This window comes from Candoia aspera, chromosome 7 (assembly GCF_035149785.1).
Source record: "Candoia aspera isolate rCanAsp1 chromosome 7, rCanAsp1.hap2, whole genome shotgun sequence".
NCBI classification, from domain to species: Eukaryota; Metazoa; Chordata; class Lepidosauria; order Squamata; family Boidae; genus Candoia; species Candoia aspera.
The window spans coordinates 8,505,473-8,531,676 of record NC_086159.1 but is presented as its reverse complement, the minus strand read 5'-3'; the positions used below and the strand labels follow the sequence as shown (position 1 = coordinate 8,531,676).

At 45.9% G+C, this 26,204-nt stretch overlaps 2 protein-coding genes across 4 annotated transcripts in view; both read right to left on the bottom strand.

The window, feature by feature from the left end:
- Positions 1–5,908, bottom strand: part of LOC134501290 (uncharacterized) — a 34,718-nt gene extending 28,810 nt beyond the window's left edge. Inside the window, exon 1 of the mRNA XM_063308951.1 lies at positions 5,810–5,908. Coding sequence (XP_063165021.1) covers positions 5,810–5,864 — 55 coding nt within the window. The 5' untranslated portion in view covers positions 5,865–5,908. The remainder of the gene's footprint in view (positions 1–5,809) is intronic.
- A 2,229-nt stretch (positions 5,909–8,137) lies between these two features.
- Positions 8,138–25,806, bottom strand: TMEM209 (transmembrane protein 209). Of its 3 annotated transcripts, none has more exons than XM_063308315.1 (14): positions 25,792–25,806; positions 24,993–25,132; positions 23,762–23,820; positions 23,278–23,409; positions 21,843–22,081; positions 20,711–20,915; positions 20,196–20,371; positions 18,693–18,764; positions 17,316–17,412; positions 16,509–16,634; positions 15,612–15,709; positions 13,267–13,381; positions 12,856–12,953; positions 8,138–8,788 (listed from the first exon to the last, which is right to left on the bottom strand). In XM_063308315.1, the coding sequence occupies exons 2-14, from the start codon at positions 25,127–25,129 to the stop codon at positions 8,648–8,650; spliced, it is 1,695 nt and encodes a 564-aa protein (XP_063164385.1). In that variant the 5' UTR covers positions 25,130–25,132; positions 25,792–25,806; the 3' UTR covers positions 8,138–8,647. The 3 variants fall into 3 exon arrangements, with proteins under 3 accessions (XP_063164385.1, XP_063164386.1, XP_063164389.1); XM_063308316.1 differs by lacking the exon at positions 25,792–25,806 and adding an exon at positions 11,408–11,481 and having other exon boundaries at positions 24,993–25,135; XM_063308319.1 differs by lacking the exon at positions 25,792–25,806 and having other exon boundaries at positions 25,052–25,112.
- Positions 25,807–26,204: the final 398 nt, after the last annotated feature.

The window sequence follows — 26,204 nt, the reverse complement described above, 5'->3', positions numbered from 1 at the left end:
CCTTAGATGACTTCTTCCCCAATCAGGACTGCAAGCAGAGATTAGCCATGGGGCTGGAAAGGATCCTGCAGGTTCAGGGGGACCACTTCGACAAAGCCTCGCTGTTAGGGACAGGAAAACAGCAGTGAGAACAGCAGCGCTGACGTTCTGTTAGTGAACAGTCTGGAAGTGTCTAGCTGAGACCTGCTGGAATTCAGTTGCAGGGCTGAGCCTCCCTTTTGCTCTTCTCCAGCAAAAGGCTCTTGCAGTTTGCAGGGAGAGAAATGAACACAGCAGCAAGCAGCTCTGGGAAATCTCGAAGACAAAGACCAATTCAGCCACACGTTATTACCAACATAAATGCTTATCGATGAACATGGCTGTTTAAAATATTTGATCTCATGATTTTATCTGTATATATGAGTGTGTCTGTACAGGTCATCCTCGTTTAGCAACTGCCTCATTTAGCAACCGTTTGCAGTTACGATGGTGATGAAAACATCACTTTGTGAGCAGTCCTCACATTTACAACCTTCACAGGTCTGTAAAGGAAAGGAAAGTCAGATTGTACACACAGTTACTTAGCAGCTGCTTTGCTTAATGACTGAGTGGCCAGTCCCAGTTGTGGTTGCTAAATGAGGAAAAGCTGGATACATTTTTTAAAATCCGTTCAATCATGTCCGATTCTCGGACACTGTCTGGGCCAGTTCCTGCAGTTTTCTTGGCAAGGTTTTTTGGAAGTGGTTTGCCATTGCCTCTTTCCTAGGGCTGAGAGAGAGTGACTGGCTCAAGGTCACCCAGCTGGCTTTGTGCCTAAGGCAGGACTAGAACTCACAGCCTCCCAGTTTGTAACCTGATGCCTTAATCACTACACCAAACTGGCTCTCCGTATACATTTAAATCTAAGTAAAATCTTGGTCAGGTTTTATGCTACTTTTATTTTCAACTTCATATTTTTTTTTATTCTTGTAAAAATACCATTTAAAAGGGAGAGAGAGATGCCAAGCTGAATCGCAGTTGATTGCTAAAATGTGTCAATGCACCCCTACTTGATTTTCTGCCACCAGGTGCCAAATAGTTATATTTTTTTGTATGGGAGGTGAGAGGAATGAAGGATGTCAGCCAAGTGAGTGATGGGACTAGGATCCTGAACAAAATTAAAACGTTTCCTAAAATAGGTATTTACAGGAAACTTTGGCAATAAAGAAGATGAGAAAATGACCCGGGAAAATATACCCTACTAAGGTATCCTGGGAAAGAAAAAGCCACTGGAAACAAGTCCTCAGTCACTATCATGGCCAAAACAGACCTACGGTTTAGAAGGACTACAGTTTGAAATCTAAGCACTGCATTAAGGACATCAGGTGGTCTTACACAGGCTACTCATAATAGCGTGATAACGTGGATCTAATTTCTACTGCTCTTACTCTTCCCATTAAGGCAACATGAGAACAATTCTGATCCAATTTAGAGGCATGATTAAGGGGACGTAGGCGGTACACCCCAAAACAATACCGAAGGTCGCACGCAGGAGCCCGCAAAGCCCCCTGCAGCTTGCAGGTGCCCAGCCCTGGCCACATTCACAGCTGCAACTGATGGGGCTGCAGGAAGATGGATGCAGTAGCCATTTCAGCTAAAAAGCTCACCAGGGGGGGGCTTGTTTCATACATAAGGTGAAAAACAAGAAGAGACACACAGGATCTCACGCAGCTTTGGCACGAAGGTGATCTTATTTGTAGAAGCCTAAAACATGATTGTCATCTTGGGCTTGGTCACCTTCATGGAGCGGGAAGGGGTGAAAGGGCAGCTCAGCCTGGGTTGTTCGAGATGGTTATCAAGATAAAGACCATCTTATCTGAAAAGGTCCTAAACTGCACGTCTGCTGGAAAAATCCAAGGGCTTTATGAAGTCAAGGCTTGGGGTTGGGACCAAGGAAGAGCATCTTTTCATCTCTGGCCGCCCCACCTCAACCAACCCCTTGCAGCAGTGTTGATCTACATCAGTGTTTCTCAACCTTGGCAACTTTAAGATATGTGGACTTCAACTCCCAGAATTCCCCAGCCAGCTTGGCTGGGAAATTCTGGGAGTTGAAGTCCACACATCTTAGAGTTGCCAAGGTTGAGAAACACTGCTTTATATGCTAGCTAACTAGCAGGGCTAATGGCCAGCTAAGAGAGGCTAGGATGTGGCCCACCAGCATCCCTCTGGACCCCAGAGCCTCTCCCAAATGCATGATTTGCGCACTTTTTCATTTTTATTTTTACATTTGGAAAGATTATGGGGGGCTTAAAGAGCAAAATGGTTTTTTTTTTTTCTGTCCAGCAGATGCTTAAGGCCTCTATTTCATCCCTTGAAACTACTGAAATTGTCTCCCAAAAGGTGGCCCTCAACCAGCCATGCCAAGCCTGGTGTAGCCCTCATGCCAACAGAAGCTATGCATCCCTGGCTGTGAAGATGCCAGATTTTTTTGGAGGGAGGGGCGATGTTGGGGCTTCTGGAATTGTGAGACTTCAGAACATTCAGAGAAATTACTTGACTGAACCCAATGCGCAGCCTTTTTTGTCTTCTCCTTCCAGAATTTCAGACTGGAAACCTTCAGGCAAATTATTTCTCATTGCAATCACAACTATACAGAGAGGGGCGGGGCAGGAATTGTGTCCATCTGCAGCCCCCAATTTTGGACAGACTCACAAGGCCTCAGAGGCAGTCCCAACACAGGCGGGGAAAATATGATGTATACAAGGGGGCTGATCTAGTCCTCCTATGCCAGTGTTTCTCAACCGTGGGAACTTTAAGATGTGTGGACTTCAACTCCCAGAATTCCCCAGCCAGCATGTCCACACATCTTAAAGTTCCCACAGTTGAGAAACACTGTCCTATGCTATCTAAGTCTGGTTTGCCGTTCTGATAGGAATATTTAAGACAAGGGAAGGAACTGCAAAAAAACGATAGGCTGTTTACTTATTGGGCTAAATTTTAATCCAACTGAAAGAGTTGCTGAAGGATCTTGATAAGAGAACACTGAAACTCAGGATTGGTGAGGATGATGCAAATTAGAGATGAAATCTGTAGTCTGATGCATTTCCTAGCAGATTTCAGAGCTTCCACACCAACAGGCCTGAAAGAATCCCCTCTGTCTACACTAAACTGGAAACAAGGGAAGGAGGTTCAGCCCAAGAGGGACCATCCTGAATTTGTGGACCACTGTGACTGTAACTGCTGATCAATTATAACTGTGAGAGGCTGGGCAAGGAACGGGAGAGAGAGAATGGCATAAACAATCAAGGGACATGAGTCGCCTGAAGCTTATTTCATCAAAGGCAACTCAGCCTAAGTGGGGAGAAACTTGGGAAGGAGCATTTGAAACATTCAAGGGAGTTTGGGAAACCTTGAGAATATCTGGGCCACAAGTTTGGGGTAACAGCTGCATATCCTGTCCAAATTTTGAAGAGCACTCAGGCTTATTAGCTGAGACCAAGAATTCAACTAGCCTGTACTTGTTCCAACAAGAATGAGGCCGACCTGGTACTTCAAAGCAATCTAGCCTTTCAAGTTTACATCAAAACACTTCTCTTACCTTCATCTGAACACTCCAGGTGGATTCGTCTTTAAGCAACAGTCTACCCTGGTCGCTTTCAGACATCCCCTTTCAAGACTCCCTGTCTCTTTGAGTGAGTGGGGTGTGTCCGTGGGCTCTATAATCTGGATAGCCGCACACAATCCCCAAAGGACCGCAAATCAGAGTTAAGTACAGAACCCAAATTCAGCAAAAATGAACCCAACAGGCTGGTTTGTTGGCTGGTAAATCAGAACCGAAGCCTTAATCAGCCCCGCAAAAGCTCTGCTAATAAGGTGTAGAGAGCAGATAAAAAATTATTGAAAACCAACATCACTTGTTTTCTAACTTCCCCCCTTTCTCTCTCTCTTTCAATACTGTTTTATTTCCATTCGGTTTTACTTCCTCCAAATTCTGTTCCACTGCTCTTCTGCTACCGACTTCTTCTCTATGCTGATTTACTCACTGTCTTAATTTTAATGCCTAGTTAAAATATCAAAGTGCAGAGAGTTAAGGGACAGAACATCAAGGCTGCGGTTTTCCCATTTGCCTTCAATGGACTGATATTTCATTTTCTTCCGTCCAGTAAAATCTGTAGATTTTAGATTAAATTTTTAAAAGATATTCTTCGCTTGTTTGGACCAAAAGCTTTTATTCAACATTTCTGACACTGGTCAGTCAAATTTACTTATTTAGTTTTTATTTATTACATTTTCATGGCCGCCCATCTCATATACATGACTCCGGGTGGCTGACAGTTAAAACAGAATAAAAACACAACCAATAATTAAAAAAAAATTAAAAAGCAACAACTGAGAACTCACAGCATTCCACAATCAACATCGCCAAGAAATGGGCTCACCCACACTATCGGCGCCCCAGGCTTGATGGCATAACCAAGTTTTTAATGTCTTGCAAAAGGCCAGCAGGGTCCGCGCATCTCAAATCTCAGGGGGGGATGATGTTCCACAGGGTGGGAGCCACGGCAGAAAAGGGTCCTATGACACTGCCTCATGGATGGGACCCGGAACACGCTCCAGGGCCGCAAATGCGGGGGGGGGGCATGTGCCCCGGGCGCCGCGCTGGGGGGCGCCAAAATGAACGCTGGGGGGGCGCCAAAATGGGCACGGAATCCATGTTTGCCCCGGGTGACACAGACCCTAGTTGTGGGCCTGCACACCTCTCCTGCCAGATCTAACAGGATGGGGAGACGCCACTGGGGAGAGATGGTCCCGTAAGTAATCTATCCCCATGCCAAACACCGCTGAAAAACCCACAAGGACAGTCTACTAGGAAGGTAATCACACACTCTACTTTTGTACCTGATTTTCAAAGACAAGCTGCCTCTGGCAATGGGATAGCACTAGAAATATTAAATAATGTCTAAGAAAGGAGGAGAAAACAGAAAATGCTGGACAAGAAATAATTAGTAGGTGGAAGCAAAAGAAAAGAGAAAACAAGAGAAAACAAGTTCCGAAGCGACACTCTACATCTTCTGCAGAGCAGGATGGAGGTCTCCCATCCGGCTGCAACAAACCACGAAGGAAGACGTGTGTGTGCAGAAATGCGAGATTATCGGCGGGCGGGTAGAGAAGAAACCTTTCTAGCCCGGAAGCTTGCACTTCCGGAGCGAAAGGAGCGCGCTTGCGAAAAGACCCCAAGGGGCCCGTTGCGTCTTGCTTGAGGAGGCAGGACCGGGCAGGGGGGAGCGAGGGGAGACACCCGAAGCGGAAAGGGGTTCCTGCTACCGGGGCTTCCGGCACAGCCGTCGTTGACGCGGGAGGCGCACTATCGGGGGTGCCGGGTGGGGCTTGCTGCGACGAGAAACCTCGGTCAGCCACCGCGGCGGAGGAGCGGGGGCGGGGGCAGAAGGGCCCCTCCCCAAAGCCAAACTCTACCCGAGAGGTGCCCTCGGCTTCTCCCCCATCCTGGCCGCCCAGGCGGGTGCAGGACTACCATCCCCATCCGTCCCAGCCGCCCTCCCACCCCAACCTGCTAGCAACGGACCTTTCTCGCGGCGCCTCCCAGCCCAGCCCAGCCCTCCCCTCCCCATCGCGGCGCCTCTCCCCTCATCCTCAGCCGATGGGCGCTGGAGCCCCGGGAGCTCCGGCGGTGCCTGTTCGAGGCAAGCCGCCCCCCGCCTGGCGGTGGGAAAGCAGCGAGGCCGCGGCGCGCAGTTCCCACGTTACGCAGCCGCGCGCAGCTGGAGGATGCTCAGGCACGGAAGGGACGGGGCGCGCCCTCCCGCCGGCCGGGATGCCCGCCGCCACTCACCGTACGCGTCCTGCGTGGACCTCCGGCGGCGGGCAGGGTCCGGGTCGCGCGACATGGCCGGGGGGAGCCCCGCGGCGTCTTCGCTGCCTGGGCGAGGCGGGCACGTGCGCCGGGGCTTTAAAGGGCAGGGCAGGGCAGGGCAGGGCGGGCGGAGCATGCGCCGCCCCGCGTGGAGCTGGGCCGGGGGCTCTCGGACCGAACGGGCTATAAAGCCGGGAGAACACGCCCGCCTTGGAGTGGTGTGCACCCGATTATCCCGGTCCAATTTAAACGGAGACGCCCGGCAGCCCGGCGCGGGGTCGGGCGAGGCAGAGCCGGGTTCAAAAAATGCCTCGATCCCCGCTTCGCCTCGGCTTATGGCAGAGCCTCAACTCTCCCCTCCACCGAAGTCCAAAACTGGCATTCTAGCAGAGTGCCCCGTGTGAACCTAACCAACATCGGGCTACCCAGGAAATCCAAATTAAAAACCATGGCTTAATATGAGGGATGAACCAAGTCAGTTTTTAAGGGAGCAGGCTTTACAGGTTGGTGGGATCCGTCTTTTCTCTCTCATTTTTACAGATGCCAAGATGAAGTCCACCAGAGTCCAAGAAAATTGCAAACGTTGGGGGTTTAAGTGTTGGGCAGGAGTAGCCAACTTGCAGGGGCAGGGACTACTGTGCTGAAGGGATTCCCCCCACATCCAACCTAGTTTTATTTCTTTTTTGAAAGGTGCGAACAGGAAGTCTGGTACGCAGCTGGTTTTACAAAGGTGCAAACTACAGAGGATGGGCTGCACATTATATGAAGTCCTTTTGTAAAAGTTGCATATAGGCTCAAGTTCAAGTCTATTAAAAGACCATGCAGCATAGATGATGGATTTGGCCAAATTCAGTTGATTATGTCCAGACCCCAAATATTTTCAATTTTCATGGTGGGAGCGTATCTCCTAATGTGAATCACAAGGGCACAGACATCCCATCTTCCCCTTTATGAAAGAATTTAAGCATTTTTAAAAAATTGAGGTGGGGCAGGGAGCCAGACCATTCCTAAGAGCAGGATCTGTGGATATTATTGCTGCTTGCGGACCCCATCTTGGGGTCCTAACGCTGATGGCTTCGCCACCTGGGAGCTACAGGATGCCTGTTCAAAAGACATATCGTGGAGAAGCTGCTTGGGGGAGGCTGAGGTGCAGCCGAGAGAGAAAACCTGGAAGTCAGCTGTATTGCTTCAATATGGCTAAGAAGGACCGTTTAGGAGGAGGTGAGATTTGATGGGACATGTGAATTGTCTGTTATTAGCTAAAGACTGCAAAATGATTCACTTCAGCTTCTGGGGCACATCAAAGAGAAGAAGGGATCACCTGCATGAAGACCAGAAAAAAGCAGGTGGAAAAGAAGGGAGCCAAACGCATACACGGGATGTTGGAACAAATAGTAACCGAAACAATTCTATTTAGTATCAGTGCCAAGCCATCCACAAAGATCTCAGACTGATGAGGAGAGCTGGGCAGATTGTGGCAACAGTTACAAAACTCACAAGGCCAGTATTTCCAGCAGCTGTGGACACCACCCTGCCATTATGCCAGCTTGTTTGTTCTTGTGTAATATGATGCACAGACACACATAGTCAAAGCAACTGGGGAAAGCCCTACTTACATGCAAGACCATCAGGCCAAAATACTCTAGTCACAAACACTGTTGGGTAGCCTTCTGTTAAGATTGAGACCAAAGAATAAGAAGTTTAGCAGTGCAGTTACCTACACCTAGCGAGTGGACATAAACCTTCATTTGAAGATTAGGAAAAAGAACTTTTTAAAAAGCTGCTTTTAACAGACCTTGATAAAATTTGAATTACCTTTGTGTGTCAAATTGCTGCTGCGCTAAAGCTGTAGTTTTGAAAACTTTCATTTTTTTGGGTAGCCAAGCAAGCAACTGTTAATTAATCTTTCCACTATTAAGTGAGGTCTACCAGAGTATATTCTGAAGAAAAACAAACTGCAGAACTCCCATAAAGACGTCCACAACGAACTAGGAGTTTCTTCTGCAGCCTCAATGGTGTGAATGCCATTATGGACTCGTATAGCAGGCATTTCTCTATGCTTCTGTTAACAGCAGGGTGATAGGTTATCCAAAGAAACGTGCATTGGTCTAACAATGTTGCTTCTTCCGTGATCCAGTTATATCAGACAACAAAAGCTGCTGTTTTTCAGGGAGAGTTTTGATGGAATGACAGCATGAAGTTCAGTTTTTCAAGAATCCTGGAAAAAAGGCATGTTTAACAAGAGACATTTAAAAAAAAACTTTAAAATAATTTTTGGGGTGTTCTCAAAGCAAACCAGAGCCAAGGTTTCTGCTATGGGAATAACTGTAATACTTCCACATAAAACCATGCAGACATACAGAGTAAGAAAACGTGTTAAAACATTTCTGTGCTAGCAATGTAAGGCACATACCTTTGTGAGGAGGAGAACCAGAACTGCACAGAATCCTGATTTTAGTATAACCTTTTGATTTTTAGGGTATGCTAGGGCTACTATTTAAAATTCTAGTTGTACAAAAGCAATCATCAACAGCACGTTTGGGCACTCCGAATTTAGTTCAACAGTATTATTTCTGAGCTTGGGATCCTGATCAATGGAGTATGGCAAACCAGATCTAGTGATCTTCTGGTCTTGCTTGCTTCTCATCAAGGAGAATCCAAGTCTTCAAAAGGGCAATTCAGTTCATCTAGAAAGGATTAAACTTTCCTTCTATTTAAACCTGTGCACAGAAACAGCACTGAAATATCTTTTACTAGTCCACGTTGTTCTTTTGTAAAAAAACCGAAACACCTCTCTCTTTATATCCCAGTGACAAATCAAGGCAGTGCAATCTCACTGCTAAATCCTCTTCCTGGGGAAGGATTTCTCCTCTGGTAGTTAGACTTCATGGCTGGCAAATCAATTAGTCTCCAAAAATCCACAGAACATTCACACCAGATAAGCCAAGGTTTACCCGCCTGCAAACAGAATTACACCCTTTATTATTAGATTGTAAAAGCTTCATTGGATGTTCAGGACTTCACAAATTCTCTCTAGCTGGAAACAAACCATTCTAAATCGGAGGTGCAGGATGAGTTTGTGCCAAAGGGACAGGATCCATTTTTTTCAGTGATTGCTCTCTATATCGTTACACTATTTCTAAATCTTGTTATGCACTGACATCACATTTCTATATCTTTTGGATACAATGAAACAATAGCATTAAAAAGGCCATCTGTTTAGCTGTAGATGGTGTTTGTTTATTTATTATCCTGCCTTTATTGTTTTTATAAATAACTCAAGGCGGCGAGCATACCTAATACCCCTTCCTCCTCCTATTTTCCCCACAACAACAACCCTGTGAGGTGGGTTGGGCTGAGAGAGAGGGACTGGCCCAAGGTCACCCAGCTGGCTTTCATGCCTAAGGCGGGACTAGAACTCTCATACCACGCCTGATTGGCTCTTGGGCTGAGAGAGAGGGACTGGCCCAAGGTCACCCAGCTGGCCTTCATGCCTAAGGCGGGACTAGAACTCACGGTCTCCTGGTTTCTAGTCCAGCACCTTAACCACTAGACCAAACTGGCTCAAAGGGATTGAACTTTAACTTCAAATGCTTTAACACAACACAGCAGAGAGGGGAAAAAAAGACAGAGCTCTGCATTGTGCTGGTTCAACTTCCCTGCTTCCTGCCCTTGTTCAATTCAACATAAAACTGATTACAATGGATCACGAGCAAACTCTTATGTGCTATCACTCCTCCCATTGCTAGTGAAACAAAATAAAACAAAACCAAATGCTGTTGTATGGTAGGACATTATTAAAAAAAGAAGTTATTTTCTATTAGAGCTATAGAGGTCTTTTGGTGTGGGTAATATATTAATTAACTAATTAATTGTTTCAAACACTGCTCTGGGATAGGGGAAAAAAAAAAAAGCTTATGTAATATCAGCCCCACTAGGTAGACCAGACCAGGAAATCAACTCCAAAGGAAGGCTAAAATTACTTTTATTGAGCTTGGCTATACCTTGCTTAATGACCATTTGTTTAATGATGGTCCAAAGTTATGACAGCCTTGGGAAAAGTCCTTTACAACCTGTATTCACATTTGTGATTGTCACAAACCATTGCATCACCCCATGGTCATGTGATTGCAATTCGGGCACTTGGCAGCTGGTTGCAGTTATGACCAATTGCAGCGTCCTGCAGTCATATGATTGCAATTTGTGGCCCTTTTTTTGCCTTTTTACAGCAAAAAACGTCCATTGGGGAAGCTGGATTTACTTAATGACCCATGATTTGCTTAATGACCATTTTTAAAATGGTCGTAAAATTGGGTTGTCATGTGATGACTCACTTAATGACCGCACTGCTTAACAACCAATTTTCTGGCCTCTAGTGTGGTCATTAAGTGAGGACTACCTGTAACAACAGACTCTTGGAAGTCTGATTGTGCTGCATCTCCTCCCCCTTCTTATATTCCAGTGAATCAGGGAGGTGTCTGCCTGAGCCACTTCCACACATTCTCTCATTGCTCTGGACTTAATGTTTCAGCCCCTTTTGCCTAGGTAGCCATTCCTGCATATCTCCATCAGGGTCATCTTCCTTACTCTCTACACCCTCCTTTGACAGGCTAAAACTTGATGAGGTGAACTAGCACACTGCGTGATAAGAACATTACAAGACTGCCTCTAGGATGTCTATCCTTGCTTTATCCTTGATCCAGAATAATCTAGATGCATTGCACCTTGTCTTTTGGATCAAGACTTAATATACAGCAAAGCATTTAGAACACCACAAAATTAAACACTTGTGTTTACCAGCCACAGTGGATTTATCCCCACCTCAGTCAAGGAACCCAGGTGGCTTACAGATAGTTGCAAGTAGTCAATATTAGCTTAGTAGCTGGGCTTCCTACTAGAGCCATACAACACTTTGCAACCCTTCAGAAGGCAAAGACAGAACCTCTGCAGCAGCTGTGCAGACCTGGAAAAACCCTGGCTGCTTTCACCTGTGGCAGACAGGCTCCTACAGATTCCTGAGCACTGAACCTCCTGTCTTCTACGGCTGCTGGTGTGTCACAGCTGCTGCTCCCACACCGGTTTTATTCTTCAATTCACCAGAACTCCGGAGTTCAATACAATCACCTCAAATAAAAATTAATTCCAAATCTTGGTAGTTCCATGTTCAGGCCTCCCTTATCCTTTCCCATGGCCTGCACTCGCTTCTTTCTCCCCATGCCTCTAATTCAAGTGTGAGAGAAGCCAGCCCTTTCACAACGTGCGCCAAGAGCCAGCCCTGCAAGTGGCCACATTCCAGAGCTGGTCCAACCCATTTAGAGGGCACACGATTAAGTCATGCTGAATAACGCCTTCTAGACAAGGAGGTCACTGGTCACTGAAGTTTCATAGGAACACTGGCATTAGCTTTAGAGGAATCACAAGTGTGGATTAATAGAGGATTCAGCCACAGGAAGAGCTGGACTTTGGGCACTAAGGAGAAATGCCAGGGATATGTTTTATCTGTTCCTCCACTCCTTCCCTCAGAGCAGGCTATTAAATTAGCTGTGGGGGCAGAGACACGTAGAACACCATACCTACCCCAGCATCCCAGATTCTTTAGTCTTTATGATGTACAGGAACATGAGCAAGGTGTGGAACAAGTTGTTTCTGCCCTAAAGGGAAAGGTGAAAGGAAGGTGAGAACCTGACCAGTTTACACTTCTAACAAGGTGTGTTGCTCTCCTTCCCTTGTGCCAAGTTTTGCTTTTACCCTAAACTACTTTGAGTTGTTAAAGACAAGCAAGTCAAAAGGATAGAGCTGGATTCTGCCCATGTCAAGGATCTGGCAGCCAATTCTGGAGCAAATAAACTTTCAGCCTTCTGAATAGCATCTTAGCCTCTCCCACTCTTAAAAGAATCTGTACGTACTATGCTTGGCAGCTGCTTAAATTTTCAGGTTGGCGATGTACATTTTCCTTGAGTAAACTCTGAAAGGGAACAGACGAAAACCTCCAGCTTGGTTTATTTATATACAAAACACATGTCCTATTTACAGTTCCATCAAGAATTGGAAGCGGGAGGCAGACACCTAATGAGGAACATGTGAGGCTCAAGAAAAGCTCTACGCAGTCAATTTCATTAGAGGTCCTGCTGTCTGAAAAAAAAGTGATTCCACAAATCTCCTTAAGGGATAAGCAGCACCATTTCCCAACGAACCTCAGTAAGGACAGCAGTGTGGAGACTGAATGAAATTGCATTCACAACTCCTTTGAGTACTTTATCTATAGACTACTGTAACATGCTCTCCGTGGGGCTGCCCTCAAGGATTACCCAGAAGCTCCAACTGGTCTATACAGCAATCCATCTTCTAACTGAAAGTGGCTGATTCAACAACATTACACTTACATTGTGGACATTGAACTTGCATGTCCTGTTCAAAATGCTGGTTATCACCTTTCAAGCCTTCTATGGGTACCCAGACGTGGCCTGTCCCATGGCTGGCTGGCTGGCTGGCATGCTGAGGGTTCCCCACAAGAGGTTGGGTGGGGGGGTGAGCCCAATGACATGCCTTGACACCCACCCTTTGGAATACCTTGCCCCAAGATTAGGAACAACTCCAGCCTTTCAAGCTTTAAAAATTACATTCCATGGAGTAAATGATGCTGATAGCATACGGCTGCCTGCGTTTGTTAGGCAAGGTTTGGTTTGAATGCTTTTGTTTGCCTGCAAAGCACCTTGAGGCCTTTGTTGATGTGGGCATAACCGTTTGTATGAATGAGCAAATAAACAAGACAAGTAAGTAGATTTCACGAAAATGTCCCATTACTATAGACCAGTGTTTCTCAACCTTGGCAGCTTGAAGATGTGTGGACTTCAACTCCCAGAATTCCCTAGCCAGCAAGGATTCTGGGAGTTAAAGTCCACACATCTTCAAGCTGCCAAGGCTGAGAAACACTGCTACAGACAACTGAATCCTCACTGCTGGCCCCTGTGAACAGCACTCAACGCTTTCTGTTCTGGAAAAGTCAGAAGCTGTGGTAGTCCTACCTTAGGGAGATTGTATACTTGTTGTTGATAAATCAGTTCATAATGGGGAGGGTTGATGCTGCTCTGATAGATGCAAAACAAATTCTCGTTTGAAATATCTGTGAACGACAGATTCAGATTTTGCCTCAATTACAGCCTGAATGAGCCAATTAAATTAAGTTCCATCTTAATATGGAGTGAGATGCAATCCAGCTCACAGCCTGTGGAGTCCGGCTGCCTATACATAAATGCCATGCCCCAAAATGTTCTGAGGACTGCAAGGGCAAATGTGCAGAACTCCACGCGAGCAGAGACATCTCCGTTTGTGCGGAGAATCTGTGGTCCGTTGTGGCCTCTCTACGCACTCAACAGCCACTGAGTACAGGCCTCCTTCCACCAAGCTACTCATTTAAAAAAAACAAACTCCATTACCTGGTTTATCAGGTGTTTGAATGAAATGCTGGGAGGTAAAAGTTTTCCCATCGGGATATTTTGGATGCGGAGGAAGCCTGGCATCAAGATATGTGCAGAATACATGCATAAGGATCTGAAGGGAGAGGAAGAAAGTTGAGATTTAGCACCATGTCAGACACTTTGGAAACAAAAGGCATGAAAATAGGGTATGTAGCCAAATCCATATGGAAGGCACAAACCTTCTTTAAGCGCTGACAGGAAGACCATGTGGGCAAGCCCAACATGTTGCCGATCAGTACTTCTTTTATCTAGGAATACTGTGTACACACAGCATCTTCCAAGAACAGTGAGGTGTTTTTCTGGGCAATGTGACAGCAGAACGGAACAAAAGAAGGCCAGTACAGGTAGTCTTCGACTTACCACCAGTCCTCGAAGTTATGGCCGTTGCAGTACCCTCGCAGTCACACGATCAAAACTTGGGCGCTTGGCAGCCCATCCACACTTATGACTGCAGGGGTGCTTCAACCCCCCCCCCACCTATCTCCCCCAATCTCTGCCCCTATGCTTCACCATCCCAGCTTACCTTGCTGTCCTCTTCCTCTCACGGCTGATGAGGCGTACCCAGCCTGGGCCTTCGTGCCAAGAAGCCCGTTGGCACGAAGCCTTTGCGAGCAGTTTCTTCAGCGACCAATTCCTACATGTGGCTCTGTGAGCCAACCCTTGGCCTTTCCCATTAGGCGAAACAGCTTCCTGCTTTCCCCATTGGCTGGAGACAATTTTGCCCAAAGGGAAAGGCAGGAAGCAGTTTTGGATTGGGGTGGGTCCTCGGCTAACGACTGGTAAAATTTGCTTAACGATGGCAAGGGGGATTCCCATTGCTAAGCCATGCAGTCACGTGACATCTCACTTTATGACTGCATCACTTAGTGACAGAAATTCCGGTCCCAATTGTGGTTGTAAGTCAAGGACTACCTGTATACAGCCTCAGAATTGCATTTTCATTCAACACAGGGGGAGATAGGTTTATCTATCCTCCCCCCATAATAGAAAAGATTGACAGAGTTATAACTAGCTTAGCAGAGACCAGACAGTGTATTAGATGGGCAGCTCTGCCTCCCATGTTTCCTAATCTGATCCTGGCTAAATTAATCATGCAGCATAGTTAACCAGAAAAAGAGTTTTATTATGTGCTTATAATGAAGTCCAAAACAGACACAGTGTAAAACAATTGATCCGATAATGTATTACAATAAGCTATAACGTTAAACAGATTTTCTGATCACAGTTAAGTTCAGTAATGACCTAAGTATAGTGAAGTCTGCCATTCAAAAGGTGGATTTGAATGGTAGACTTTGAATGTGCATGCAGCTACAGCAATGAAAGGTATTAAGAAATGTGTTGTGAATGGCGTTCCTCTACCAGCTGGCAGAACTGGGACTCTCCCCAATCCACATCTGAGGATGGACAACTGCATGCCCTGAGTCACACATCACGTCCACCAGGTCGCCTGCCCAAACCCCTCTCTTTCTGTCAGAGAGGACTCCCAGAGAAAAGCACCAAGAAATTGCTGAGGTTGGAAAGAGGGAAGGATCACCTTTGTGTTGTAAGCCACTGAGAGAGTTAGTTTAGGTTGCAGCAGGATATACATTTAGTGGATTGATTGATTGATTGATTGATTAATTAATTAATTAATGTTTCTTCAGCCTCTGATAATCAGAAAAAAAAATCCAGAAGCTGTAAAAAAAGCCCACTGCAGTAAATGAGGGAACTTTAGGTCATTCTAAGGGAGGGGTAGTAAGATTAGCTAACATATTGTGCACTTTTAAAGATCTGTGTGTTTAAGTCTACTTTATTGTCTCTGATAAACTGTGTGTTTTATGCAGATTGGCCCCTCTTTATATCAGAGTTGCTTCTATCTTAGTAGTAGGTCAAAAGCGTCAAAAAGCATCCTCCCCGCAAGATCTGGCCGGCTCCCACTTTTCTAGCCTTCCGGAGGGCCTTAAAAAGCTGGCTTTTCCCTCAAGTGTTGAGACAGGGTGAGGCTGGAGCCCAGTGATTGTCATTATTTATGTACTAGAGTGTGCTGTTTTAGGGTGCCAAGACTTGCTTTTTGGGAAGTTGGTTGTTATTGTTCCTTTCATGCTTTTATTGCTGTTGGGGTGAGCCGCCCAGAGTTATGGCACAGAAAATGGGCTGCTGTATAAGTCAAATCAATCAATCAATCAGGTAAATTTGATATACCTGAGTAGATCTGCAAGCAGCCTTGGTAAGAACAGAAAAATATAAGGAACAATGAATCAGATACACATTGTTCTTAATGCCATTACTGATTAAGAAGTATTTGGACCCCATGGTGGACTTACTCCAGAGTCAGTTGGTAAATCAGTATCCCATCTGCGTGCTTTGAAGTCTCCCCCTCGATTCCACCTGAAGGAACTCATGCATCCACCTTGGGAAAGCTCTGTGAGTTAGCAAAAACATACCATAAATTATACGCAGGCAGGACTGAAGCAGGAGAATGATTTCTTCAAGCTCTTCTTCATTTGTTTCATTGTCAGTAGTCCTCGGGTTATGACGGCAACTGGGACTGGGATTGCCGTTGCTAAGCGATGAGGTCATCCTGGTTGCCGTCATTACACCAAGACATGTGGGTTGTTAAGCGGGAAGCAGTGGGGTCCCAGGTAAGGAGCACGGGGGTGCTGTAGAGGGGTGCCATGGGGTGATGAGGAGGCTGGGGGAGGCCTAGCACAGGAAGGGAGGCCGGGGGAAGCAGGGTGTGGCATTACTCAAGAGAGCGAAGGGAGGCCAGGGGGAAGCAGGGTGCCGCACCACAGAAGCGCAGGGAAGGCAGGGGGACTTATCGGAGTGACTTGCGACCTTCCCCATTGGTATTGAGGAAAGCTGGCAGGAGGCTTGCAAATGGCGACCACATGACCGCGGGGCACTGCCACCACTGCAACTGCGAGCTGGTTGCCAAGCACCCGAACCGCTATCACGTGATCGTGGGGGTAGTGCGATGGCCGGAATTTGAGGACCATTTATAAGGACCCCTCGTTCAGTGCCGTCACAACTTCGAACAGCCATTGAATGAGTGGTCGGTAAGCGAGGACTACCTGTACTATGTTACTGTTCAAAGCCCAGATCCGCCTTCCCCCAATATCCTATGGAAACTAAAGAACAAGAGAGCGGGCTGACTCATACACCCTGCATGAGAACAGGACAAGTGCTAAACACCTTCCCCCTACAACATGACCATTTACCTTTGATCCTTTCTACCAAATATTCCTGATTTGGGGTAAGGTCCAAGTACTGCACTATTGTGTTCAGCGTAGGAATGAGCGGAGCTTTTACCAAAGCTGCTTGCTTCAGACTGCTGAGGCTCGCCTCTGCAAAAACGAGAGAGAGAAATTGCACCCCTTCCCCATAAAGAAGGTCCAAAGCTTCAGGAAGAGGCCTTGATAAGAACAGTTTACTTCCTTTTATTCAAGTTATAACCTTGCAAATCAGATGAACGGAAGAGGGCAGCTGTTACCAAGACCTCTTGATTGTGCAACTCAAACATTCAGTATGCCTACTGAACCCTTGGTCTGCCCCTGCTCCTGAACAGAAGCAAAAACTGAATAGTTTCATATCGGAATGTTAGTCAACGAAATATTTAGCTGAAAGAAATTCTTTGTTAGCGGGGATACAAAATAAGAAAAGCAGTTTGATTGCAAAAAGAACCACCAGGGAAGACTGCTGTGCATGCTCAACCCTCACAGGGTATTACAGGAGCCACAGCCACTAGACCTGAAGTTGCAAAAGGAAGAAACGTGATTGCTAGCAAGCCTGTGAGGGCATCCGAGGATATCTGAGCCTTTGCACTAATATAACCCTGTAAATGGTCCATCATAGCATGTTTTTTTCTGACGGTGTTGACAACTTCAGATACTTCCAGATGGCAAAAGCCCTTTTCTCTATAACGCTGCTAAATTCTAAGCTTTTTAAAATATATAGTTATTATTTAATCTATATATTTCACTTTGAACACACGATTATAGCACCCGGTTTTTGTAGCGTAACCGTACCTCCAATCTGCAGCTCTGGACACCCCATTCTCCGCAGCTGAGTGCTCACAGATTCCATCTCCTGAACAAGAGGCACCAAAATGGTCTCATTGATCCACTGACAGGCCAGAAAAGGTTAAGGGACAAAAGGAAAACAGAGGTCAGAGGAGTGGCATGTTCCGTATTTGCTATTTCACTTACGTACACAGCACTGAACGTTTCCTAGCAATAGGAAAAGGCCTCTCAGAGCAATGGATTACCAAGAAGGAGAAAAAATACTCAAGGATTCAGAATAAAAGGAATATGATGCAAACCACAAACCGTTAGCTGAGAGAAATGACAATTGAATCTCATTTGTATTATTTTATTGCGCACAGAACTTAGGAAAGCTGCATGCTGAATCGAAGAACTGTGTCCAGCTGCTATGTCATTCAACTGCTGTGACATTCGGGAAGGGGCAGAAGAACGCGTTCATTGTTCTTGTCTTTCATACATTCTCACTTTGAACAACAGAGGCATGTTTAAGTCAACCAGAGATGCCACTTCTACAGTCAAACTCTACTGCTAACTATTTACCTGGACAGAAAATTAGCCTGCTCTAGACACTATTTCCAAACCTGAATTGAGGAAAAGAATTTTGAGCAATATGCAGTAATGACTCAAAAATGTCCACTCTTTTCATTGTGTATTTTATTAGTCAAGAAGCATTCCGTTATTAACTATACCCACAGATTTTACAGAATATTCTCCAATTAAAAAAAACAACAGTGGATATATAGCAGCTTATTGTTGCCATTATAAAAGTGCGAGCTGAGATAAACTTGTATTGTTTTGCCAGTCATGAAGCAATTGTGATGGAATGTGAGGGCGACCTTGGAGAACAGAGGGAAGAGATGCCGCCTGGGGAATGATCAGCTAAAAGGAAAGGGAGTCCGAGGGAGGGTAGCGGTCTAAAGAGGAAACTTTGGGAAGACCCACCCGGACACTCAGGCGATAAATAGGGAGGGAGATTTGTACTTTCAGACTTGCAAGATTCTGTCAATGTAGCCTTACAATGAAGTAGAATTAGTTCATCTAGTTGTGTTTCCTGTCTGGTCTACCTGGAAGGGCTGACAGCGATAGAGCTGGTGTATTAGAGAAAGAGAAATTCCAAATTAAGGTGATCCTCAGATTGTCTCTCAGTTAAGCAGCCAGAACAGCATGATGTGCCTTCAGACCAGTGTTTTTCAAACTTGGCAATTATCAGATGTGTGGACTTCAATTCCCAGAACTCCCCAGCCACCATAACACTGCCTTAGACTATTTCAGGCTGGATCGTCCCTATTTAAAGTCCAACCTCAAGAAGAAATTTCCAGGTCAGGGCCACATTTGACTCCCAAGGCCAAGGGCAAAACTCACATTTCTGAATTTAGCAGTCCAAGAATCCATGTGATCAAGTAGCTGTCTGCTTGTTGACACTCGTGCCCAGACCTGGCCAGGAAAACAAGATGTATTAGAGTATGACAACTCCATGCAAGGGAGAAAAGTAGGAGAAAGACCTTCACAAGGCACAACACCCCTTTGTGAAATGCAAAAAAACCTCTCAAGGTCTCATGGCATATGCTGTCCTCTCACTATCCGTGCTTATTCCAAAGTAAGTACTACAGACAGTCCTCGCTTAATGACCATTTGTTTAATGATGGTCCAAAGTTACGACGACCTCGGAAAAAGTGCTTTATGACCTATACTCACACTTACGACCACTGCAAAATGTCACACCACCCCCACAGTCATGTGATCGCAATTCAGATACTTGGCAGCTGGCTCGCATTTATGACTAGCTGCAGCATCCTCCGGTCACGTGACTGCAATTTGCGACCTTTTTTGCCAGTTTCCAGCAAAAAAACATCCACTGGGGAAGCTGGACTTGTTTAACGACCATCGTAAAAATGGGCGTAAAATCAGTTCTGGTCACGTGGTGACTCACTTAATGAACACACCACTTAACCAGTTTTCCAGTCCCTATTGTGGTTGTTAAGTGAGGACTGCCTGTAGAAGACAATGAGATTTATTCCCAAGTACACGTTCCCTGGATGCAGCATTAGAACATCTCCTGGGTCCCAGCAGTTGGTACTATTTCACAGAAGGGACTTGCGGCACGCCTGTTCTACTGGCAGGCACAAATGGTGAGAGAGGCAGTTTCACAAATAACATGGCCGCATCCCACAAGGGCTTTTTAGGTTGTAACCACCACCTGGAGTTGTGCCTGGAAGCCTGCTGGAGCCAGCGCAACCTGCAAAGTAGAAGCGAGGAGGCCAAGTCCAAGGGGACCCCTTACCTGTGCACCAGTTGTGTCTATCATACCTTTACCAGATGATGGAAAGTTCCCAGATCTGGGGGTCCTAAAACCTGTGACCATTCAGTATAAAACTTACCACTGCCTGGATCCAACCTCATGTCATCTCTCAGGAGGCTTTGACCAACCAGAAGGAACAGGGATCTAAAGCACAGGTAGCTGTGCTCACAGCCCCAAGGACCAACGGGCTAAACTCTTCCGAAACAGCTGAACCAGACTGCGCTTTAGTCAACTCCACAGGCCCTGCACAGCTGCAGCCCAGCCCAGCGAGGATCGGAGTGACGTCACTCAACAGATCCCTCAACTAGTTCTCACAGCAGCCCTACATATGTTCTTCCGACCCCTCCTTCACCCAGGAAGGCCAGCAAATCTTGAACAGGGCCACCAGCTGGCTCTCTGCAGATGCAGTAACAGCAGGAACATGGCTTATACCTGCATTAACTCCACCAACTTTAATATATTTACAAACTACACTTAAAACAGGAAGACTCAGCAGGATGTGCAAACTGGACCAACTGCTGCAGAAAACAATGGAGAAAAACTCCCCCTCCGTCAGTGTGGCTCACCTCTTCTGCAGCCTGCTTGGAACTCAAATCAGCTTCATCTTTGTGAGCTGATGGGGCTTGGGACCGGCAGGCGGGCTGGTACTGGAATTTCCTAAGCATCTGTGCGTAGTCTGCCATGGAGCGACTGTAGTTCCAAAACGTCGGACTGTTAGAAGGAGAGCTGGAATCTGAACTGCCTGAAATGATCACGAGAAACACACAGATGGATGGAAATGACGTTACTTGACCACTGGAAGCACCGGCCGGTACTCTGTCCCATTGTGGCTGAGCGGCTACGTTAAAGAAACGGAATGGTGGCATTTGCCTAAACATACAATGTGCAAAAAATAAACCATGTGGCTTAACAAGTCAGCCTAGTTTCAAGCAATGCTAAGGTAACAAACAGAGTTCCACAATCAGTGTGTATTGTGGGACTCTGTCTGTTATCTTAGCATTGCAAACTACTCAACCCTGTAGTAACTTCTGTGAATGTGCTGTGCAAATCTGCCCCACGTTCCTTTTGAGCAGCTCCTCACCCAGCTGGACTCTGTGCTGTTTCTCCTCCTCATTTCGAAGGAAGCTATCAAGGGACTTCAAATCCATCATATAGTCTGCCTTTCCCGTGGGAGAGCTGTACACGGTCGGGGAGGAGCGATATCTGGATCTCATTCCACTACTCTCCATTTGCCCAATGCTAGTCGGGTACATCAAGGGACCTGGAGAAGGACTGAACGGAGGCCCCTAAGTGGAACAAAATGAAAAGCTGCAAACATGTATCGGGAATCCAACTTTCCTCAACTAAATGATCCTGAAGTCACACTTTTTTTGTTTATCTGCAATTCTGCTGTAAGATGGGGAGGCAGTGCAGGCTTTCAAAGACTTTATCTTTCAATAGTAATAGTAGTAATAATTATTATAATTATTACCCTAGGCAGTTTACAAATGGCTTAAAAACATTTAAAACAATTCATTACTGTCTGAAATACAGTACTTGTCAAACAGTAGGAAACAGTACAGGTAGTCCTCACTTAACAACCATTTAGTGACAGTTCAGACTTACAACAGTGCTGAAAAAAACAGCGTACAACTGGTCCTCACACTTATGACTGTCACAGCGGTCCCCCTAGTGTCACATGATCATGATTTGGGTGCTTGGCAACCACATTTATGACCATTGCAGTGTCCCATGGTCATGTGATCACCATTTTTGACCTTCCTGGCCAGCTTCTGGCAAGCAAAACCAATGGGGAACTGTGTGATTTGCTTAACGACCATGTAGTTCGCTTAACATCCACAGTGATTCGCTTAACAACTGCCACAAAAAAGGTCGTAAAACTGGGTTGGATTTACTTAATGACTGCTTTGCTTAGCAACTGAAATTCTGGTCCCAATTGTGGTCATTAAGCAAGGACTACCTGTATTTACAAAAGAAAAACACCTTGATAATTCGTAGTTCTGGATAACAAAATATTACCTTAATGCAGCCCGGGAGGGAACTGAATGCAAAACAAGGTGAGCTGGAAGGGAGAGGAGCTAACAGGGGCTACAGATCTTCATTTCAAATCTCGGTCCAGCAGTTGAGACATCCCTCATTGTAATCCCCTGGGACATGCCTGCCTTATGCACCATGGTTTAAACACTAGATGAAATCACAGCTAAGCTCCCTACCTTACTGTAGTTGCTGCCTGGAGAGTAACTCACAGCAGTGCTGTAGGACCCACTGCTGCCCGAGAGGGCTTGAAGCTGAGGGCTGTAGCCAGAGATGCAGCCGGCTGCAAATTTAGGGCTGGCGCTGGGGGAGCGGGAAGGACTGTAGCTCAGGACACTCTGCCCCTGGATGGGAGGCGAAGGGGTCGAAGGGGGAGTTTTCTTGGGCACCAACTCACGTGGTGGAGTAGTCTGGACAACTGAAATTAAATCAATTTTAAAAGATTAAGAAGAACAGCAAAGGGAGAAGCAAGCTAAATGCAATCATTGGGGGGGGGAAAGACTTTCTGAAAGAAGTTGGAGCAAAATCATTCAGAGTCGTTCCAGATGACAAGGAGCATAAAGTACAAGGAAGTAGTTTTCAGCTGGACGTTAGGCAGAATTCCCTCATAGGAAGAGCTGTTCAACAATGGGACAGACTGCTTAGGAGATGTTGAAAGAGAGGCTGCAGGGCCATCTGTTGGGGATGCTATACTAATGGGTTAGACTAGATGATCGCCAATATCCCTTCCTACCTTTACATTCTATGTTTATGTCTGTTATTATTTATTTAACTACATTTCTAGGCTGCCCAACTCCAAACAACTCTGGGTAGATGCATAAAGTTAAAAGAACAATCCCATAAAAACCACAAACATCTATAAAAACAACTACCATCCTTCCACAATCCCTTCAAAACTCAAGAGAGGCTGGTCCATCCATCTTAACCCAAGGCCCAAGGGAAAAGCCAGGTTTTTAAGGAATACTTGGTGGGCAAGGCGGGGCCAACCATTTCTTAATATACTCAGAAGTCCAGCTGCTACTCAGGTTTCTAAAGAAACTTTTCTCTCTCTTGGGAATGCAAAGGACGCTGGCAATAGATGACAAGTGTTGCTTGCATCTTAAGCAGAATTATTTTTAAGGACAAACATTATATTTCCCACTCCCATCATCCAAACTATGATCTGTGGGTTACAGGAATCTAATTGTAAAGTATCCTCCGGACATTTGTTCCACCAGCACAGTTCCTACGTGGGAGCTACACATGCTGGAAAGGGTTACTTGAATGACTGACTCTCTAAACAGCCTTTCTCAACTCTTTGACCCTGGAGGAACGCTTTAAATATTTTTCAGGCCTTGGAGAACCCTGAATATTCAGGCTCAAATATAGGCCAGAAGCTACAGAATTATTATATTCGTTTCATGGGTAGGCCTGTACATATGCATTAACGGTGTTCATAAACTAAAAATAAAGAATGAAGCTTACCTCTTTAATGTGAAGTTGCCCGAATTTGAAATATTTTTTTAAATAATTTTTTTTAAATAGATCTCCCAGTGACCTCTCGAGGAACCCTAGGGTGCCATGGAACCCTGGTTGAGAAACCCTGCTCTAAAAGAACTGGCAAAACAGACCCACCTGCATTTTGCAATCCCAGGAGCGTCTGTTGTCCAGGACTCATAACCAAGCTGGTGGGAGCCATGGTATATTTAAAGTATCTCCAGAAATCAAATAAGGCATTGAGGCTGAACAAAGATGCAAATGCAAGTTCTAGAATAAAAAAACAAAATTACAGTGGGCCATAAATGAAGATCAGCTTTAGCCAGGGTTGGTGACGGAAGGAAATGTATTGCTAAATAAGGTTAGCACAAAGGGAATTTCACCAGAAAAGGGAGAGAGGAGGACGAATCCATAGGGTGCTATGTCTGCACCCAAACCTATCACATAGGCCAAATGCCAGATGGATGACAAGACCATGGAAAAGAAGTCCTCAAATCCAGCAAAATCTTAAACACAGAGGTTTGCCAACTTGCTTAAAAAAAAGAAAAGAAAGACAAAGGCAGACATTCTAAGGCACTGAAGTCAACCACCACTTTCTGCTGGAGATCTCCAGGGCACTCACCAATATACCACAGTATCCAGCAAGAAATGTTGTAATAGGAACTTATTAGTTTTCCAGACCTAGAACAAGAGAAAAGCAGATTAGTATTAGTATTTCTGTTTTTCAGAGTTTCACAATACTGTATATAGCTCAGCTGTTTCTCACATCACCAACTAATGATGTGGGTACAGGTAGTCCTCATTTAACAACCACTCATTTAGTGACAGTTCGGACTTAAAATGGTGCTAGAAAAAAACCAACTTACAACCAGTCCTCACACTTATGACCATTGCAGTGTCCCCACAGTCACGTGATCACGATTTGGGCGCTTGGCAACCGGTTCACATTTATGACCGTTGCAGTGTCCCGTGGTCACACGATTGCCGTTTTTGACCTTCCCGGCCAGCTTCTGGCAAGCAAAATCAATGGGGAACTGCATGATTCACTTAACAACCACGTGGCTTGCTTAATACCTGTGGTAACTTGCTTAATGACCACCACAAAAAAGGTTGTGAAATCAGGTAGGATTCGCTTAATGACCGCTTCATTTAGCAACCAAAGTTCTGGTCCCAATTGTGGTTGTTAAGTGAGGACTACCTGTATGTGGGAAGAAAAATTTTCCTCAGATTAACTCAGTGGTGATTGGAGCTGCATCCTCCCTCACCCCACAAGAGCTTCTCGTGTCGTTCCTCCTAATCTAGTTTGTGATGGGTCTTGCACTGAATTCTGCAGACCAACCTTGCTTCCATCCACGCCAGAGCAGCCTCCTTTCCTCAATAGCAACACCTAAACTTTTGTACCGCATTTTACAGTGTGAAAAAGCACTTCACATGTCATAAGCAGTCTTGCATTATTTTTCCTGATACAGCAGAGAGAGGATTAAAGTTAAAAGAGAATCATTTGGCAAAGAGTCCTTAGTGAATTCCAGGCAAGAGGAGAATTTTAAGCTGAGATTTTCTAGCTATCTCTGAAGGAGCCTGTAGCGCCTTTTCCAACTAACAACTTTTACTAAAAGGCATCAGCTTTTGTGGGCGTCAACCGATGCCTTTTAATAAAAGGTGTTAGTCAGAAAAGATGCAACCACCTTCTGCAGCTTACAAAAGCTGCTGCCTTTCAATATAATTGGAGATATGCTGTCAGACTCCTGATTTCTTGCTACCATAGACCGACACCACTCTCCTCCTATAACGTCTATCTTAATCAACACGTACAATTAGCTTCATTAAGGAGGTAATACAGCTCTCCACCTTACATTTCAGTGTAAACCATGCCAGCAAGTGACAAGTTTAGAAATCCCCAGGCCAAAAGCACTTTCCTTGCTTCTGTTTCTTTCCTCATCTTGATGGTTCTGTCAATGAGGGACACGGATGGACTTTGTTCCCCCTGCATTGTCTGGAAAGAGCAAGACCAGAACATCATTACTTCACCTTTCAGTGCATCTTCGTCCTCTCTTTCCCTACTTTTCTGTCTCCTCCACTCAGTTGTTCACAGCACAGTGAATGAAGCAGCAAATTCATTATTTGAGAGTTCACACGGCTTTTCAACATTGAAAGCAATTTTAAAGAGATTGTGTGATTGTGACTCCCTTTTAATACTGGGTATTTTAATTCTTGTTTTCCCCAACATGTTCTTTAGTATTGCTTTGCAGTTATTACTAGTTTTATGCCCACCCCACATCCGCATGTTGTGCGCCCGCAGCTGCCGGATCTGATCCAGACAAGCGCGTGCTGCAAACACCAACGGGGCACATTCGGACGACCAGGGCAGAATTAGGGCTTCGGCTCTCCAGCGCCGCGTGGGCAGCTGGCCGTGGCCCGGGGAATTCTGGGAGTTGTGGTCCAAAACGTCTCGCGGGCGCCATGTTAGCAGGCGGGGCGCACGTGAACCAGCCACTCGCCCTGAGGACGCCGGTTTGAAGGGGGTACAGGGCAAGGACCCCCACGTCAAAACACCCGGGGGCATGACAGAAACGCGCATGCGCACTCTCTAACGGAGGGAAAATACAATCAACCAACTCCCCCCAAACACCCCACACCCTTCCGCCCGCTTACCAGCACGGCCTCACGCTCCTTGTCCGAACTGCGCCTGCGCAGCGTGGAATCCCCCCCCCCGTATGCGCGCTCAGCGAGGAAGAGCAAGGAGGACGCGGCGAGGGTGGGCTTTGTTGCCGGGGCGACAGGCGTGAAGGAGGGGATTGGTGGCGGCCCTCGTGATCAGCGCCGATTGGCCCGAGCCCTGTCGTTTGACGTTTTGGCGGGAGACTTAAAAGGATTAAATGCATGTTTGGTTTATGGATGATTTCTTTGGTTCCCCCCAAAGGTTACAAGGCGCTGAGTTAGCTTGGGATCCGGGCTGAATTCATCAAGAGGGTTCCGGGTGTCTGGGTATCCACCTTCAAGGAGTTACAAGAGCAAAGAAACACAACAGGACCTAAAACATGGCTTGTCTAACCATGATAGTGTTC

What these genes read in the sequence shown, in the direction of transcription:
- TMEM209 (XM_063308315.1), bottom strand. Translation starts at nt 25,129, where the DNA reads ATGCAGGGGGAACAAAGTCCATCCGTGTCCCTCATTGACAGAACCATC. An exon ending in GGCATGGTTTACACTGAAAT is followed by an intron (nt 23,821 to 24,992) that starts GTAAGGTGGAGA and finishes CTCTTGTTCTAG; the next exon opens with GTCTGGAAAACTAATAAGTT. An exon ending in ATTTACCAACTGACTCTGGA is followed by an intron (nt 13,382 to 15,611) that starts GTAAGTCCACCA and finishes CTCTCCCTTCAG; the next exon opens with ATCCTTATGCATGTATTCTG.